This window comes from Rhinatrema bivittatum, chromosome 1 (assembly GCF_901001135.1).
Source record: "Rhinatrema bivittatum chromosome 1, aRhiBiv1.1, whole genome shotgun sequence".
NCBI lineage: Eukaryota > Metazoa > Chordata > Amphibia > Gymnophiona > Rhinatrematidae > Rhinatrema > Rhinatrema bivittatum.
This window is the reverse complement of record NC_042615.1, coordinates 162,414,673-162,434,440: the sequence shown is the minus strand read 5'-3', so window position 1 is coordinate 162,434,440 and position 19,768 is coordinate 162,414,673. Positions and strand designations below refer to the sequence as shown.

Below are 19,768 nucleotides of genomic sequence, written 5' to 3'. Positions count from 1 at the left end.
TGGACCTAGACCACATGTTAGGCCACCAGTCTTGACCTTTGCCTGACCCTCAACTTGAGCTTTTCCATTATTCTAGACCTTGGCCAAAACACCGGCTTCATTTCTACAACAGAACTTCAATCGCTGCAGAAGCTCCATTTAAGTCCAGCCAGCCCCAGCACTTGAGTGCTCAACCTAAGGTGAACGTGGGCTGATAGTGGTGAAGTTCCAGCTGGGCCTCTGCTCTTCACCAGCCTTGCCTACCGATGATGAGAACCTGTGGGGCTCCTCCCCACAGGTAGCAGCAACTCCCCCCCCTCTGTCCAAGGTCCACTTACATAATATCTGCTCTCTATTGGTAACCAGTGCTGCTGAGATAGAATCTATTCTATGTGGTCAGATGCTTTTGCTCTTATTAGGATTCTTGCTGCTATATTATGTAGGAGCTGTAGGCGTTCTGAGCTGTATAGGGAGATGCCACTGAATAAATAATTGCAGTAGTTTTATTCTGCTGGTGATTAGTATATGGATTATTGTGGCCAGATTGTGTTGTCTAGGTAGATCTGTAGTTGGCAAATCTAAAGCAGGTGAATCAATGAGATGTGTATTTTTATACTGAAGATTTGATCAAGTAGGATGGCAAAGAGTTGAGTAAAAAAATTATTATACGGGAAGGGATATTACAGGAAAAATATCACTAGAATATGGGATTTTAAGGAACCTTTTCAATCTGTATCTAAAATTCCTGATCATCCAGCAGGAGTACGAATCAGGAATCAACAATTTGATCCATGAGTGTTACATAGCTGTCCAGGAAACTCTTATCTGTAATTTGACATATTGGATAGGAAAACAGCAGCAAGTGGTTCGTGCAAGTAGAAGACTCCTGCACATTTTCTCTGAGTTTGCCTAGTCTCCAGGACTAAGATCACTCAGTAACAATTCTAATTTTGTACACTCTAAACCATGTGCATGACAGGATGTGAGCTAAAGAATTCTTACTATTGCTTTTGAATGAAGTAAATAAAGAATGTGGTTTTGTTTGATGTTTGTTACCTTTAGCTTTTAATGTCTAAAATATTATTTCTGTAGAATGTGTACAGTAATTATTATTTATTTTTTTTTGCAGGATTTTATACACAAAATTGAGCTTTGATGGAATAACCAGCATTTTCGAAGTAATCAGTGATGATGAAGATTTTAGAGTCCATACCGCCCATCTCAAGTGCCTTCATTATTCTATTTACATCCATGCTTGTATTCTCTAACACACAGCTGCCTACAAACAATGACTTTATTGTCAAACATTCAAAGAGATTTCTAGACAGAGTTCCAAAAAATCTACCATCAGAAACCACAATGTTGGATTTATCAGAAAACAATCTCTCTCTACTTCTAAGCTCTGATTTTTCTTCTTTGACTAAACTGAAGCTTTTAAACTTGTCTTACAATCTCATCAGAGAGCTTGATGCTAATATTTTCAGATTCAATTCAAAATTACAGCATTTAGATTTATCCCACAACCACCTCAAGAACATTACCTGCAGCTCTTTGCAGCATATAAGAGGTCTTCAATATTTAGACCTTTCTTCCAATAAATTTGAGAACATATTCCACTGTAAAGAATTTAGCAGCTTTCTCCATTTAAAATATCTGGGACTCAGTGCTACAAGGATACAAACATCTTATCTGAAAGAAATTGAACATTTGGGAACATTACATATCTTCTTGGGTTTAGAGCATCTCTCCTATTATGAACCAGGTAGCCTACAAGTCTTAAGTACCGACAAACTTCACATTGTGCTACCAGTCTTCATCCAAGACACTTTTATTTTGAATGACATTATGAACACTTCCAGAACATTAGAAATTTCCCATTTCAGATGTAATAAGTCATGTGATTATCTAATGGAGTCCTTATCGACAATCAGCAAAAACTCAAAGGTATCCACTCTGATTTTTAACAATATTACAGTGACATGGCAGGACCTCATTCAAATATTTAAGGCTGTGTGGTATTCATCGATTGAATGTTTAAAAGTTCACCACTTGATGCTTGTGGGCGAGTTTCCATACTTTGTACCATTTAACTATGCTAAGACCTCATTGAAAGCACTCTCAATACAGCACTCAACTTCTAAAATATTTTATCATAGAGGCCCTCCTCACCCTTCACAAACATACTCTGAGATGATGATTGAGAACTTTACATTTGTGGACAATGATATGATACATTTTATATGTCCTTCTAAACCTAGCATATTCCGTTTCTTGAACTTAGCAAGAAATAAACTAACTGACACAGTTTTTCAAAACTGTGACAACTTGCCTCTGTTGGAAACACTTATCTTAAAATATAACAGGCTAGAAAAACTGTCTGCTGTGAGCACTATGACCAGCAGCAAGAAATTTCTGAAGCATTTGGATGTCAGTAATAATAAGTTGCAGTACGAGAATGGGGAAGACTGCCACTGGTCAGAAACACTGCTCACACTGAACCTGTCAGCAAATCGACTGGCTGACACAACCTTTGGATGTTTACCAATAAATGTCAAAATACTTGATCTGCATAATAACCAAATCTCACATATTCCCAAAACCATTATGACACTTACATTTTTGGAAGAACTAAACCTTGCATTCAACTGGCTAACTGAGCTTCCCGATTGCAGTCATTTTAGCAGCTTAGCAGTTCTGCATGTGGAAAACAATTCACTTCACTCTCCATCTTCTCATTCTCTCCAAATATGTCAGAAAGTCAGAGTAATCAAAGCTGGCAATAATCCATTTCGATGTGATTGTGACTTAAAAGACTTTATTAATTGGGGGAAGCAGTCAGCTGGAGATGTAATTGAATGGCCAGAATCTTACATGTGTCAATATCCGGAAGACGTTAAAGGAACCCTGCTGAAGGATGTCCTTCTGTCTGAAGTATCTTGCAATACAGCAGTCTTGCTTGGTATCATTCTGGGCACTCTGGCAGGCATCATGCTTTGTATCTCCTGTCTGTGTCTATATTTTGATTTGCCTTGGTATTTTAAGATGATGTGGAACTGGACACAAACAAAGCGCAGAATTAGGAATACAAACCCCAAAGACATTCAGAAGAACTTGGTCTATCATGCATTTATCTCCTATAGCCAGCAGGATTCAATTTGGGTAAAAAGTTACCTGATACCCAACTTAGAAAAAGGAGATGGATCTGTACAGATCTGTCAGCATGAGAGGGACTTTGTTCCAGGCAGAAGTATCATTGAAAATATCATTAACTGCATTGAGAGAAGCTACAAATCCATCTTTGTTTTGTCTCCCAATTTCATCCAGAGCGAGTGGTGCCATTATGAGCTTTATTTTGCCCATCACAGACTATTTACTGAAAGCTCTGACAACCTGATCCTCGTTTTGCTCGAGCCCATCCCACAGTACCTCATTCCTTCTAAATATTACAAGCTGAAAGCTCTTATGGCAAAGAGAACGTATTTGGAGTGGCCGAAGGAGAAGCGCAAACGTGGGCTTTTCTGGGCTAACCTCAGAGAATCTATTAATGTGCACCTTCCTAAACCTAACCAAGAAACTGTAAAAGTGTTTAACATCAATCAAGAAAATGACAGTGAACCTAATACTTGTAGCTTGAACTTAATAGAAAATACAACATACTCAGCTGTTCTGTAGCATAATTAGAACATTTCTGTACAATGATATGACTTGGGACTGTTACAGTGAGTTCAGAGTCAGCATAATCTTTTCTTACATTGAATTCGTGGTTCAGTTTAGGCTCTTGGCTAGCTCAAAATATGCTTTGAATGTTATAACCAAATTTTGTTCCCCACTTACTGATATCCAGGAGTGCTGCTTCCATTAGGCAAACTAGGTGGTCGCCTAAAGCACCAACATTTTGAGGGCAGCAAAATCCTGCCAGCATGAGCCCCAGAAAGAGAGAGCCAATACTGCCAAAGAACGGACCACTGTAGGGTGGCACCTAGGCAAAGCTTTGTCTAGGTGCCAAATACTCTTGCATCGGCCCTGTTGATATCCTAAACCACTCTGCTTACTTGTTTAGGTATTTTTAGCTTCTAAGTTTTGGAGTAATCAAGAATGCTTGAATATATTGTAATGGAAAAAAAATTATAATTGTCTATATTTCATATAATTGTCAATAATGTTACTAAAAACCGATCAAAATATAATTTCTGATGTAACAGCAGTGCCAAAGAATGCTAAGTAATAGCTGGTGAAATATAACTGAATTTTTTAAATTTTGTATATTAATTATGAAACCAAAATGTTACACTTGTGAGGTTTTTACTAATGATTTTACCTAAATATATTTTGACAGTCTTATACTCCCATTGTCTGTTATTTTTAAGATCTTGGAAGCTGGAACTTAATTTGGAATTTGTATGCATTCTAAGTAGACTGCACTGTTAAAACAAACATTGGCATTATACATACTAGACAAGACATTTAAAACAATCCCTTGTAAAATCCACCTAAATAGGTTCTGACAAGAAAATCCTGTTTCTTCAACATTAATGTAAAATCCCCAATCTTCTAAAGCTCGAGAGCTAATGAACCACAATTTGGGGCCAAGCACTGAGAAAGCACTCTGTTGTCTCTTGAGGATGAGCTTCTCTAAGGGACGGTAGCAACAACAATTGCTATACACAGCATTCCCTAAGTAATATTTGTTCTTCATAGGGTTGGTTAGATATGCAGAGTTACGGATCCTGTTCTGCTCAACTTCTCTGGGTGGACACAGGGAAAAAAAAGCAAGGCAATGGTCTCCATCTCTCCTTTTCGACAGAAAGAAAAATGCAAATTCTAAGCCAAGCTTATTGAGAAGATAATGTCACAAGGCATTTCAATAGGTAAAACGGTGCTTTACCTGAGGAAATGGCCTTTTTTGCATGTAAGTTTACCTGGACTGAGCGGAGGTGTTCCCAGGGAAGGGGTTTGCTCTTACATGCATGCTTTTGCATTTTCAAAAGCACTTACCTAAATTTCCTCCCAAAAAATCTATACACACACATTAGCAGATGTAACTGTGGGTTGGTATCTTTGGTGGGATAATTTTCAAAGAGAAAGCATGCACATACTTTATATACCAGCTTTCAAAGGGAAAGTATGTAGGTAAATGCCTTAAAAATCTATGCTTTTGCTGTTACAAAATTACCCCATGGTTGTTTAGATCATCTGTAATACTTCCTTTACTTGTATTCAAACCTATAAAGAAGTATGTATTTATTAATTCATATTTAATTAGTTGCCATACTAACCATGCCTATGGCAATATACAGTGTATAACTATAACAAAACATAAATAAACAATTGTAATTAATATGCTATAAATATACTATATTACAAGCAGATTAATCAAAATAAAATGTATAACAATACAATAAAACAAACTAAATACATTTTAAATTATTTAAATAAACTAAAATCAACAGTTAGCTATAGTCAAGAAAATTCAGCTGCAATTGACATGCTTGGACCAAAAATGATACTCTACTAATTTTTGAAAGTACAGTAACCATGGATCTCTCTTTTTGAACATAAAGATTAACTATCATGTAAAGTTTTCTAACAGGTCTAATTTAGCCTTTTTAATCAAACTAGAGGGGCATGGATGTAGAAGGCAAGTTGTGAGTTTTGTTTTTAATTTATCTATGTTGTCAAGACTCTGGTCAGGGAATGATTAAAAAACAGATGAAATTAGCTACTGTAGATACTTATATGAAGGTAATTTAAAAGGACATCACCAGAGAGATTTTCCTCCTGGTAAGTGTCCATGGGCTTCTTCTCCTTTGCCCTGCCCCCTCAGGGACTCACAGGGGCCATCTTCACCCATTATAATCAATGGGAGCAAAAAATACCACAATTTCTTCCAGTCTCTTCATCAGTAAAAAGCTGTGGTTTTCAGTAAAGACACACAAAAATAGTTCTAGAACACAGCATCTTCACTTCTCTTTGGATCCCTGTTCAGGAGCCAGTTTTGTAACCCACCTTCAGCAGGGCTCAGCTTCAGCAACTGCAGGGATGAGAAGAACCTTTCTGCAGTCCTGGTACAGGCTTCATTCCACCGGGGAATAGCAAGAGCTATGGTGCTCAAGAGGAGTGTGACAGGGTGTCCCTATTTTCCCCTGTAAACATGTGCAGGACCAGGCTGGATGCATGCGCCACCTTAAATCCCCTAGTAAGAGTGCTCTACGGGCAGGACCCTGCTGGGCAGGAGGAGCTCAGAGCGGGTGACCAGTGAGAGGGGGAAATAAGAGTGTAAGCCCAGCTGGGATAGGGAGGCCCATCCCTCCAGGAGTAGGAACTCCTGAGCCGCTCTGGGAAGTTGTGTGTGTTCAGAAGACTGTGAAGGTAGGCAGTATTGGGAAGTTTATTTTGCTGTATAAAGATAATAAAGTGAAACTGCAAGAGAAAAGGCTGGAGTCAGAGTGTTTACTGCTGCAGGCTAGAGGATTTTGCTCAGAGAGTCCTCACAGGGAGACTTGCACATATATTAGTCTTCAAAGGTTTTAATGGACTTGCCTTGCCTACTTTTAATGCAGCGCTCAAATTATACCAAAGTACAAAAATATCAATGTCGGCATCACAAGTATTACTAGATGTTCCATCTTTTAAAGTCATTTGGCTAGATAAGGCCAGAGAGCACTTCTTTTGTGTACAAGGTTCAATCCTTTGGAATACTCTGCCACAAGGCATAAAAGAGGAGACCTCATTCACAAAAGTTAGGAAGATGATGAAGGCTGTTTTATTTCAACAACCTTTTAAATTGGTAGCAGTGCTCAAGGAAGCAAATATTGCATGTGAGATACAATTGTCGCTCTGTCTTTTTTTTTTCATGTGTTATGTTTAAAATGTATGTATTGTTTGTTTTTATTGTTGTATTGTTTTAATTTCATGTTATATTTATGAGTATTTTATGGAAGAAACCTAGAAATGTTATAAATGGTCTATACATTTTGAATAAATAAACTGTTCATACCTGGATTGTATTCCAAAACAGAGAAAATAAATTATTTTGAAGTTGAGAAATAAAAATCAGTAAATAGCCTAAATCACAAAAACAGTAGGTACATCTTTTTTGTCAATTCACAGATACTCACTCTCTGAATTCTCATGCAGTTTGAATTGCCAGTTAGCAGAATTCTCGAACAATCCACCAGTGGCATAGCTAAAGTATTTATTTGGCACCTGGGGTGGATACCTCCTTTGGCACCTCCCACAACCCCCCCTCCCCACCCCCAAGATTCACTCCTCCATCCCCTTCCCCCCCCCCCCCCCCAGTGATTCCAGTTCCCCTCTCCCTCACACAGGCTCCCCCTCTCTCTCACAGAGGCTCCTTCTCTCTTGCGCACACACACAACACCCATCATACAGGCTGTCTTTCTCTCTCACACACAGTCTTGCTCTCACCCCCACACCCAGGTACTCATCCACATACACACAGGCAGTCACCATGCCACCACCCAAACTCTCACCCAACCACACACATGGCCTCATCTTCAGCCGCAAATGGGATGGGATCCATTGACAGCCATTGCATCCTCCTCCTCCTCTCTTTGGCTGCTATTGGAATGGAGACTGCTTGCAGTCATCACATCCTCTTCCTCTATTTGGCCACCAGCGGCATGGGGTCTGCTGGTGACCATCTCATCCTTCTCCTCTCTTTGGCTGTCAGCAGATGGTTGTCCACTGGTGGCCTCCAGTTCCTCTTCTTCTTTTCAGCAGCCTGCCAAGTTGTGAGGTGGGTGGCAGCAGGAGTCAAATCTTCTAATGTCATCTCCTGCTGCCGCAGGGCTGGTCTAGCAGTAAGAGCTATGAGATTGACCCCGCGGCAGCATGAGATGACATTTGGATAAATGTGACTCATGCTGCCTGGGATGGGGTGTAGGGAGGTGTGATGACACTAATTAAATTGGGCAAGGATTTGGTTTATCCCTGCCTGATCCGATTCCTGCATGGGGGAAGGGTAAAAGTTGTGCGTGACTGTGAAGAAAGTTGTGTACACTTGCAGCTTATCACACACACTGAACATATGACTATCACAGAGCTTAATGTAACTGCAAACCCTTCACTGCCAAACACTGTGAGAACACAAACCCTTGCAAAACAAGAACTTTGCCATAGCATACCATACCAGCACTATCTCAGGACTCAAAGCAGCGACCAAAACACCAAAACACCATGGATACTTTATTTAGCACAAACCGTCATAAAAAGCCCTCTTCAAATTTAGCCATGTATAAACTAGCAATCGATGATGCCATAGAGGAACCCATGGCCACTCCTTTGGTCTGAATGTAATATTGCTTATTGAAAGCAAAAAAATTATTACATACAGCTATTGTGGCCAAGTCAATAATAAATTGTGTAGTATGCGTGTGTGCGTCATTTTGTTCTATAGTTGTTCTTCTATGATCTTTAAAGCTCCTTCTTGTGGAATATTGGTGTATAATGCTGCAACATGATTCACCTTTATATTTTACATGACATTTGAATGGATATCTTAATAAGAATGTTCCTCCAATCTGATTAACCTTTGATCTTAATAACAAAAATTGTTGTCTCCTTTTTTGTGTCTGTTTGGACACGTCTGGGTATACCCTAACTCTTAAGTTAAAGAATTCAACAAGACGATACTTAAAAAACAGCCTTAGTACCCAGTCTCTATCGGGTTCCAAAACAAATGATACAATTAAAGTTGTTGGTTGTACCAATTCAGTATCAGAAGACTCTAATACTTGTGAAATATCCACATTTTCAAGTATTCTATCCATAGGTTGCTTAACCTCATGACCTTGATCAAGTCCTTCTTGTTTTTTATATGGTTTTAAATAATATATTTTTGCAATTGATGGAACCATTTCCTTAGAGACTTTAAGTACCTCCACCAAATATTTCTTAAACATGTCTTTGGGAGTCATATATGGCAACATAGGAAAATTTATAAATCTTAAATTATTTTTCCTATTAGCGTTTTCAAGGTTTTCTATTTTCATTTGTAAAACCTTATTTTCAGTTATCATCATGTCTTGTATTGGTTTCCATTTAACACTTTCTAACTTTACTTTCTCCAATTCAATTGTTGTTACTTTTCTAGAATTTTCTAAATCAATTACCCGTTCTTGTATTTTATTTATTTTATTGACAATTGGGTTTATCTGTCTTGCCATGGAAACACTCAGACTTGAGATAGCTTCCCAGATAGTGTCCACAGTAACAGCCTCAGGTTTCAACAAGACTGGGGGATCATATTCTTTTAAAGGAAAATCTTCAGTCCTAGATGTTTGCTGCCACATTAGTAGGCCATTCCCTCCTATAATCAGGCTTGCTGGTCCCTCAATTGGACTTATCTGCTTCTTTCCTCCAGTTTCTCCGGGGTTAATTGGACCTGCTCGTGGATTCACTTCAGCGCCTTCCGCTTGTGAATCCTCTGACAGCCTTCCCTGGCCCCTGGAGGATGCTGGATTCGCAGGTGGTTCCCTGTAAATCAGGGATAGAGATGTCGAAAGGTCTGGTAAGGGGGATGACTGAAAACTCTCATCCTCTATAACCAAATGCGACCCCTCCGATTTAAGACTCTGCTGTACATGTGCATCCATAGGCCCGCAAATTGAAGCTTCTGGGAGATTAGCAGTCTATCCTCTCCTTTGCTCTTCTTTTTCGGGAGGCATGTGGCATTTTCACAATTATAATATAACAGGAAGTATGGAGCTGACACTGCTTCACGTTTATTCTTAGATCAGCAGAACAAGATGAAGGATACTCGAGGGTAAATTTATTTAAAATCTAAGCAGCCTACCTGAGAAGAGGTCAGACTTATTCATCCCAATTTGAGAGAGTCCTGTAAAAGTTAGACAAAGCCACGCGCCCCTTAGGCGGCGTGCCGGCGTTGGCTGCGCGCCGCAGGGGGGCTGGCTTTTAAGATCTTCTGTCGGCCCCTCCCTATGACCTCATCAAGGAGCGCGGCAAAGTCCCATCGGGGCCGGATGCAATATCTCAATCCGGTATTGCTCTGCTGCTGGCGGTAAGCTCCTTCCTCTTTCTCCTCGGTAAAGCAAACAGGGGGACCGGTTTTTAAGATCTTCTGTCGGCCCCTCCCTATGACCTCATCAGGGAGCACGGCAAAGTCCCGTCGGGGCCAGATGCAGTATCTCACCCCCGGTATTGCTCTGCTGCTAGCGGTAAGCTCTTTCCTCTTTCTCCTCCCCCTGGGCTGATATTTGCCTGCAATCTGCCACTGTGAATGTCTCTATCATATCTCCCCTATCTCGCCTTTCCTCTAGGGTAAACATGTTTAGATTTTTAAGTCTGTCCCCATATGCTTTAGAATGAAGACCACTGACCATGTTAGTAGCCACCCTCTGGACCCACTCCATCCTGTTTATATCCTTTTGAAGGTGCAGTCCAAGTGAGGTCTCACCAGGGACCTATACAGGGGCAATATCACCTCCCTTTTTCTGCTGACCATTCCTCTCCCTATGCAGCCAAACATCCTTCTGGCTTATACCATCACCTTATTCACCTCTTTGACCACCTTAAGATCATTATATGTGTGGCATCCCTATCGTGTCTGGCCACTATATACCACTATCCCTGTATCCCTGTCCTTAGAACACACTTAGAAAAGGAGCCATCCAATACCCTGCAGACCCTCCCACGTGGAGATTCTGATTGGATGATTCAGTGCTATTTAGCCCAGCCATTTTATGTTTAAACAATTTTATTGGATTTTTCAACAAATACAGTAACAGAAGGGAGGGTGAGGTCTCATCCCTCCCCAAGAAAATAAGCAACCCAACACAGATGCAACATTACCCCCAGTCACAAAATCCCCTCCCCCCTACCCTTATAGTCCAACGCTGTTGGGACAGACGGATGGGGCCAAGCAGTATAGACTTGGGCGCCAGGCAAGGCCATCTGAAGAATGGTGGCCTCACTCACTCATTTAGCACGAGACTGCGCGCCCGGTGAGAGAGCTGTTGAAGATAGGGATTCCAGATAGTGAAAAACCGCTGTCGTCGTCGCGGAGAACCTCGAGCCGCCATACCCTCCATAGTCATCATCGCATGCAGTTGATTCCTCCAAGCCCAGAAGGATGGGGGGTCCGAATCTCGCCAAACCTGCAAAATAGTTTTTTTCCCCACCAGGCTGGCTTTTTGTAACAACAGTCGTGCTCCAGGATCTCGAACTCTAATAGGGGAAATGCAACCAAATAAAAACCACATGGGAGAGACCGGCAATGCAACATCCAGTAAATCTGCCAGAAAGTCCGCTATCTTGCGCCAAAATTGACGAACCACAGGGCACGTCCAGAAAACGTGGGACAAGGTACCCACTGTCCCTGGGCAGCGGGGGCACGACGGCGACATGGCAATTGTCAAATTATATGCCACCTGGGGAGAAACGTATGCCCTACTTAAAAATTTAAATTGTATTTCCTTGAAATACATATGAGTAGAGATCCTGGAGATACGCCGAAAACATATACGCAAAATAAGACTCGTAACACAAAAGTCCCCATCCCTGTTCCAACGAGCCACAAGGGAGGAGCAGACGTCCACTGTGGTCCGTTGCTGCAGAGATTTATAATAGCTAGAAAGGGACGGGACCGTGGTCCTTTCAAAATGAAATATACTGTCTAGGGTAGTAAACTGCTGCAGTTCTTTAGTTGCCGCCGGCAGAGCGTTTACATAATGGCGGGTTTGTAAATATGGGAAAGTGTGGGTAGCCCCCAGGTTATACATCTCCAGAAAATCTGAGAACTGCATAAATACCCCCTCTCGAGTCCACAAATGTCCCAAATGAGTTATGCCCCTGGACTCCCATATCCGAAACATAGCAGACTGGGATCCCGAAGGAAACTCAGCATTCCCCTTGAGCGGTAAAAAATAAGCGCATGTCGGAGGGACCTGCAGGAGCCTTGTGAGACGCATCCAAGTCAAGCGAAGTGGCCGGGTAAGAGCTGTCTGGGATAAAAATACAGGAAGATGGCGTGATCCGGCTTGCAACACATAAGACAGGGCCAGCGGATGCAGAAGGGCTTGGTCTGTGGACACTGGAACGTAGTGGGAGGTCCCCAATAGCCAATTACGCAGGAGCCGCATAGTGCAGGCCATATTATAGCGTGCAAGGTCTGGTACGCCCAACCCACCCGTTCCCCAGGTGTTCTGTAACCATTTTAAGGGAAGTCTGGGTTTCCCGCCCCTCCACAAAAACTTACGTAGGGCTCTTTCCAGGACCACGAGGTCCCTTTTCCTCAGGAGCAAGGGCAGATTTTGGAAAAGATATAACCATTTCGGTAATAGGGTCATCTTACATAAAGAGACACGCCCCGTGACCGAGAGTGGCAAGGATCCCCCCGGTAGCCAAAGAGTCTTGGGTCTGTCGAAGCAAACGAGGTATATTGGCTTGATAAACTTTTTCCGGATCCCCGGGAAGGTAGACCCCCAGATATCTAAGGTTATCCCCCGCCCACTGCAATGGGAAAGGGTCTGTCCAGGTTTCCCGCAAGGCATTCGGATACGCCAAAACCAGAGACTTTGAATTGTTGAGTCGTAGCCCAGAAAACTCCCCAAAGACATTAATCACTTGCAATAAAGGGGGCAACGACGAGTGAGGCTTAGTAATAAAAAGAAGAAGATCATCAGCGAAGGCAACGTGTTTAAAGATGTCTTCGCCCATGCGGATGCTTCGGATTTCTGGAGACTCAGTAATCGTAATCAACAAGGGTTCTAATTGTAAAAGAAATAAGAGGGGAGAAAGGGGACAACCCTGACGTGTGCCTCGTCCCACCGGAAATGTTTCCGATTGCACCCCGTTAGCCACTATACAAGCTCTCGGCCCCCTATAGAGAAGTTTAATAGCCTGCAGGAAAAAACCTCCGAACCCGATGTGCTGCAAAACATAAAATAAATAATCCCACTTCACTCTATCAAATGCTTTTTCTGCGTCAAAACTGATGGCCAAATATGGGAGGGACATCTGCTGGCTCATTGTCATGGCAGTTAAAATTTTTCGAATATTGGCAAGCGCATAGCATTGACGGACAAACCCCACCTGGTGTTCGCCAATCAAAGCTGGAAGATAAGCCGCCAATCTTTCCGCCAATATTTTAGCCAATAACTAATGATCATAATTAAGCAGGGATATCGGCCGATAAGATTCTGGTAGAAGGGGGTCCCTACCCGCCTTGGGAATCAAAATAATATGAGCCAGATTGGTGTGTTCAGGAAAAGAGCCCTGAGCCACAAGAGCAGAGAACATCAAAGCCAAAGGTTTGGACACCTGATCCACCACTAATTTAAAAAACTCCGCTGTGAACCCATCAAGGCCCGGGGCTTTAAAATTCTTAGACCGGTGAATAGCCAAACGCGCCTCCGCTTCTGAAATAGGGGCATTCAACGTATCACGCTGGTCTGGGGTCAAATGGGGGAGGGATAGCGTCTCACAAAACTTCCGACAAGCTCCCTGATTCCACCCTTCAGACGAATAGAGCTAAGTGTAAAAATCCCGAAAACATTTTAATATAGAAGGCGTGTCCCTGACCACCTCCGTTGGGGACTTGCGCAGCGCCGGGATAACTCTATTAGTCCCTGAGGATTTAATAAGATTAGACATAATTTTCCCTGCCTTATTACTGTATTGATACAGCTTAAAACGATAATATAAATAGCTTTTCTTAGCCCTTTGATGCAATAAAGAATTGAGAGCATGTTGTTTGGAAAGATAGGAGGCTCTCATCTCCTCCAATCTAACACGAATCAACTGAGCTCGAGCTTGACGTACTTGGGAGCTGAGTGTCAAAATACGGTGATTAAGGCTCTTCCGGTGGTGAGAGACGTAGGAAATTATTTCACCTCTCAACACCGCCTTAGCCGTATTCCAAAATAAAATCGGCTGTGACTCGTGGATGGGATTATTGGCTGCATAGTCTTTCCACTTCTCCAAAAGAAACTCCTTAAATTTCTCGTCTTGCGCTAGGAAATAAGGGTAGCGCCAAATTTTGGAGGAGCTGGTAGGGACTAAAAACCCCATATCCACCCAGACCGGGGCATGGTCCGAGATCACAATACTCTCAATGCCCGCATCAATGACCCGATGAAAGGCGTGAGTACTCATAAGAAAATAGTCAATCCGGGAGAAAGAAGTGTGGGCTCTCGAAAGGTGTGTGCCCAGCCATTTTAACACTCGATGGGTTAAAATGGCTAAACATCTGCAGGCTGATGTAGTATCACGCGCATAAAAATGGCGGCTAAAATTGTGCGTCCCTAGTGCTAAAAAGCATCAGGCTGTGTGTGGGCCAGGAAAATGGGTGCTCAATACAAGTGTCCATTTTATGCCACCACAAATAATTCACACACCCAATATACAAGCACGCTTGTGCAACCACCATTTTTTTTATTTTAATCAAGCCCTTACATTTTCCCCCTAATTTTAAGCGCTGAAAGCAGTAGAACTTACCACAACGATACCAAGTCATAAGAACCACAGAGACCAGGTTTTTTTTTTTTGTTTGTTTGTTTTTTCAAGTGCTTTTGACTCACAGTATGACTTAATGTCAGCTCTGGGGCTGGCGTAAAATTTGCTGCGTTAAAAAAGACGCATTGGTCGACCGGCGAATTTTTGCATCGGGGGGGGGGGGGTAATAGCATTATTAGCTACGCATTTGTTTGGATGCATTAATCCCCTTATTGCATTGGGTGTTCGTCTAGCATGTCCAAAACGCACGTCCAACCATGGGCTAACCTGTGCGCTAGGCTGAGTGCAGATTACTGCATCGGCCCCCTGGAGTCTTCACCATGGGCAGAGAGAGACTGGGATTCTCTGTGCATGGACAGGATTTTTTTTTTTTTTTTTTTTGCCATTTTTGGAAAGGGTTCCCAACCAGTGTAATGTTCACCTATCTATTGGACCCCACCTCACCTAATCCAGGGAAGTAAAAGTGACCCTTCTCTGTGGCTTCTCCTCCTGGCCTTGCAGTAATATGGGGTTACGTTTCCAGGGCTGCAGTAGGCCCCCACTCCCACGCTCCTGACCTTTAGCTGCAGCTGAGTTAATCACAGGTAGCAGCAGCAGCAGCCCAGATTAACTTTCTTGGATCCCTGCAAATAAGGCTCCTGCACAGACAGAGTTAAAGACTGTAACTAAAGAGAGAGAGACTGTGGTACTGGGACTTGTTTGTTTGTGTCATTTTCCTCTGACCATTTTATTCAGTACAGTTTTATTTTGGACACTAACCCAGTGTGTCCTGTGTGGTTTGTGGCACATAGTGAAGAGAAAGGTATCCCTCTCCCAGGAAAGAGATTAAAAATAAAGTCACCCTTACCACTCTGGGCTCTGAAAGCTAATTTCCCCCCCATCAAAAAGGATCCATACTCTGGGGAAAGAGTTCAGTGAAAGAGCTAGCCAGATGTCCCTGCCCCAAAGAGCTTATAAATTCTTTTATGGCCCCCACCCATGGAGGACAGGCACATCAGGGTGGAGTTATATAAATGATGCAGGAGAGGGTCACATTTTTGTTAGCGATCTCAGCCAGGCAGGCATTTCAGAGGTGCACTTGGAGCTAAAAGCATTAGATTGGTAATGGCTTTGTCATATAGTAGTGAATCCAATCTATCCAATTGGGAAGGGGCAAGCTACCTGGGGCGGGGAAGGGGGAGAAAGCAGTTAGGTTTTATTTTGGATCCTAATGCTAGAAATCATTTGCTGTTCTACAGATTACAGATTTCTAATACCGGTGGGAGGCTTTACTAGCACACGATTAAACAGATAATTTGGAATTACTAGTAGTAATAGCCTGGGCCCCTGGTGGCCCACTGTTCTGTTGCTGTGGGAAGGGCTGTAAAATCCGCCCCTTTCCTGCAGAATTTTTTTGCCCCTGTAGAGCTGCCACACGAGACCAAGGGACTGGGCCCAGCCAGTCAAGCTGGATCCAGAAGGCAAAGAGCAGCTGCCCCATGGAGGTGCTGTCAAACCCACCAAAATAGGGTAGGGAATGAACCAGGAAGGGGTATGGGGGGTAGGAAATTACATGGGAGAGACTGGGGTATAAAGGAAAGAGGAGATGGGAGGTATAAATAATAGGGATGTAATAGAGAGGCTGGGATTTATGGGAAAGGGATTTAGAGAGGGTGTATGTAATGAAGGGGCTAGACTGTGATTTCAGGAGATGGGGTTTGTGAGACAAGGGATGGGTAGATGGATATGTGTGTGTGTGTGTGTGTGTGTGTGTGTGTGTGTGTTGAACTCCTACAATTCTGAGCTGCAAAAGGTCACCTTTCACACAGAATCCACTATTCCTCAACGAATAACCATGGGAGACTGGGGTCGGAACGTGAACAGTGGCAGCAGGAGTAGTAGCAGCAGCTCTCCCTATATCTCTCCTGCTTCCAGGGTCACACTTTGAACCATGCGGCACTACGGTGTCCTGCACAATTCATAACATGACAGCAACCTTAGGAAGCAGAGGGTGAGGATAAGTGAACGGATTGGGGGCAAGAGAGTAAGGGAATGGGTAGTGGCGGCAAAAGTGAATGAGAGAATTGAAGAATATGCCTGATCAGACAACCAATATTGAGAAGGAAAAATACCCAGACGCCTCTGCTGTCCTGTGGCCTGTCAGAGCTGAATGAACTCTGAGTGCCTTTCTGAGCATGACTTGCAGAATGTCTCTGAGCAGATAGACAAGCTGGCACCAAAGGAGGTGAGCCTATTCAATGGGTCACACAGAAGAAATTAACGGCGGGAGCTTCAGGCACTATCTCACTGGACAAGATCATTTACAGGACAAAAGGATTATTTGGAGAGTGGGAGCAAATGAGCTACACCTGGGGAAACCTGTCAGGGCAGTTCAGAGGATAGGTTGTCATGACCACAGCATGATGTGTCTCTGTAAATGAGTCTTTGGGCAGTCACGTAATTCTAGAAGTTTCGGCAATACTGTATGTTTAACTATAAAAGAAGGGTCACTTCCTGTATTCGATGAGATGCTGGTCATTTTGAAAGACAAAGGGCACCCAGTATCTAGCATCTCCCAGGAACACTTTTACTGCCAAATAAAATTTACTTTATATCGTTTACTGAGTCTAAGTGTTCTTGTGTGCCTGGCCCTAAGTACAGAAAATTATGTACAGAATGGAGTAAAAGAGTGAATTGTTGTGGTTAGGAGAGTGAGGGACAGTGGTAGGGCAAGAGTGCATGAGGGGATTAGAAGCAATGCAGAGGGGAGGGAAAGTGAGTGAGAGAATGGAGGCAAGAGCGAAAAGATGGAGAGGCAAGAAAATGAATGAGGATCAGAGGGGTTACAGAGGGAAGACACTTGGGGCAGAAGAACGAGTGAGGATCAGAGGTGCTGTGAGGTGTGAATGAATAAGATTGGGGGATGGTCAATGCGTGATGAGATACTAGGGAGTGGAGAGAGAGTGAGGAGATCAGAAGAGCAGTGGGAAGTAAGCGACTGAATCAGAGGAGCTGTGGAGTTTGAGTGACAGGGTGTGGAGAAAGAGCAAGATGATTGGAGGGTTGTATGTGGGTGGAAAATTGAGTTAGAAGGTCACAGGGGCTTTGGAATTTGAGTGAGGGGATTGTAGGAAGTGGTGCGGCGAACAAGCAAAGAGATCAGAGGGGCTGTGAATGAAGGGTACAGAGGAATGTGAAAGAGAGGATTAGTGTTGAGGGAATCATCCCTCCTTCTGATCCTGGATCCCTTCCCTCAGTCCAGGAACTCCTCTTCCTCCCTCCTCTTTGAACCCTCTTACTCTCCTCCACTCATTCCTTTTCTCTCTGATTCCTCTGTTCTTCTCTTCATCGGTACTTCTCCCTCCATCCTCTATCCCTCTACTCCTTTGAGATTCCGTCTCCTTTGTCCTTCTCTGAGACCCCCTTTCTCTCCCCATCCCCCAGATCCCTTCCCCTTTTCTCTGTCCTCCTCCTTTCTTTCCAGTACCATTGCTAAGATCCTTTTCTCCAAAAAAGGATCTTAGCGATTAATTAACTGGACACACAACCGCCAGACATTTACTTTATTGTTATAAAGCTTTAAAAAATATATTCTAATAAGTGCAAATTTTAAGCAAAAGTACCACAGAATTGCCACAGAATTTGCTGAAGTGCTGCAGAATCCTAAAAAGTCTGCCACAAGGAACCGGGGGCACTGATGATTTTGTTTATTTTATTTATTGATTGATTTTTATATACCGACATTCGTGCACTCACATCACATCGGTTTACAGTTGCTATCAAATGTACAATTAAGAACATTTGCATTTCCAAAGAATAAAAAGATAGTTATAAATACATAAAATTCATAATAAGAGTATATAAAGAGAGTAAAAAATATAATATTCTAAAAAGTATTTAAAATTACCAGAAACAGATAAAAGTTATAAGAGAAAGTCACGCTATCCAGTTATTGAAAGGCTTGTTGAAATAGACATGTTTTAATGCCTTTCTTAAATGTCCTAATATTTGTTTCAAGCCTTAGGTCTTGTGGCAGTGAGTTCCATAGCTGTGGCCCAGCGATGGATAGGGCTCTGAGTTTAGATGGGCTGATTTAGGAGATGGAATTGGAAGGGTCCCATTTTCTGCTGATCTTGTTATTCTATGCGGGGTGTGAAAACGTAAAGCTGCAGTAAGCCATTCAACTTTATCGTTGTACAGAGCCTTGTGTATTAAGGATAACGCTTTACATTGAGTAAGGAATGTGATAGGTAACCAATGCAGGTCTTTCAGAATCGGTGTTATATGTTCTGCCTTTCTAATATTAGTTAAAATTCTCGCCACTGAATTTTGAAGAAATTGAAGCGGTCTGGTGGAGGAGGCAGGCAGGCCCAACAATATGGCAGTACAGTGGTCAGCCTTAGTGCAACTTATGAGAAACTGTCTCCGGTTTGCAATGGCACTCTAACAGGACAGTTCTCCAGCAATAATAAGCTACATCATACACTAATAGTACCATAACTAGCAACAAATTTCCCATTGAAGTACTGCCGAAAGGGGGTGGGGGAAAGGGAAGCTAGGTGTATGTACAGTATGGGGTGAATATTATAGGAGTTGCTCGCATTAAAAGGCCCATATACACGAGTATCTGGGCCTAGCTCGAGCAACTGGTATTTTAAAACTGCCCAATTACGTGCGTATAGTATATGCATGTGTGCATGCAACCTAACGTGTCAGGTCAGGGCGTGTCAGGGAACTCCGGGACAAAGCCAACATTTACGCTCGAAAATCCATATTTTAAATCCGGCAGCCACAGCGCACAGCAGGCTAAGTCACACATATTTAAGCCTAAAAGGACGGGGTGAGGGGTCTGGATAATCTGGGGAAGTGCAGGCTGAAGAACCAGAGGGGTCTGGATGACTTTGAGATGGTCCACCAATCTGCCCAGTCTAACGGGTAAAACTGTGAATATCCTTCACGCAAGCTTGTTTTAAAAAATCTGCTAACCTGCGTGCATTAAAGCCAACAAAGTCCTAAGGTAGAAACACAAACTATGCTTACACTTGTAACCACTTGAAATTAGGAGCACACATACGCAATTGCGCACATGATATAAAATTCCTGTGTATGTGTGCTCTCAGGCACATATACAGGTGCCTATGTGCCTGAGAGCACACATACACAGGAATTTTAAGTTTCCATCCCTGTGTGTTTCCATCCTGCACGCATGTTATAAAATCCAGGGTCGGCGCGTGCAAGGGGCTGCACACTTGTGCACCTTGCGCGCGCTGAGCCCGAGGGGAGCCACGATGGCTTTCCCTGTTCCCTCCAAGGC

General features: G+C 42.8%; 1 protein-coding gene across 1 annotated transcript in view; it reads left to right on the top strand.

Annotated features, from left to right (window-relative positions):
* Window positions 1–6,942, top strand: part of LOC115084488 (toll-like receptor 1) — a 38,433-nt gene extending 31,491 nt beyond the window's left edge. Inside the window, exon 3 of the mRNA XM_029589421.1 lies at window positions 1,109–6,942. Coding sequence (XP_029445281.1) covers window positions 1,168–3,651 — 2,484 coding nt within the window. The 5' untranslated portion in view covers window positions 1,109–1,167 and the 3' untranslated portion in view covers window positions 3,652–6,942. The remainder of the gene's footprint in view (window positions 1–1,108) is intronic.
* Window positions 6,943–19,768: the final 12,826 nt, after the last annotated feature.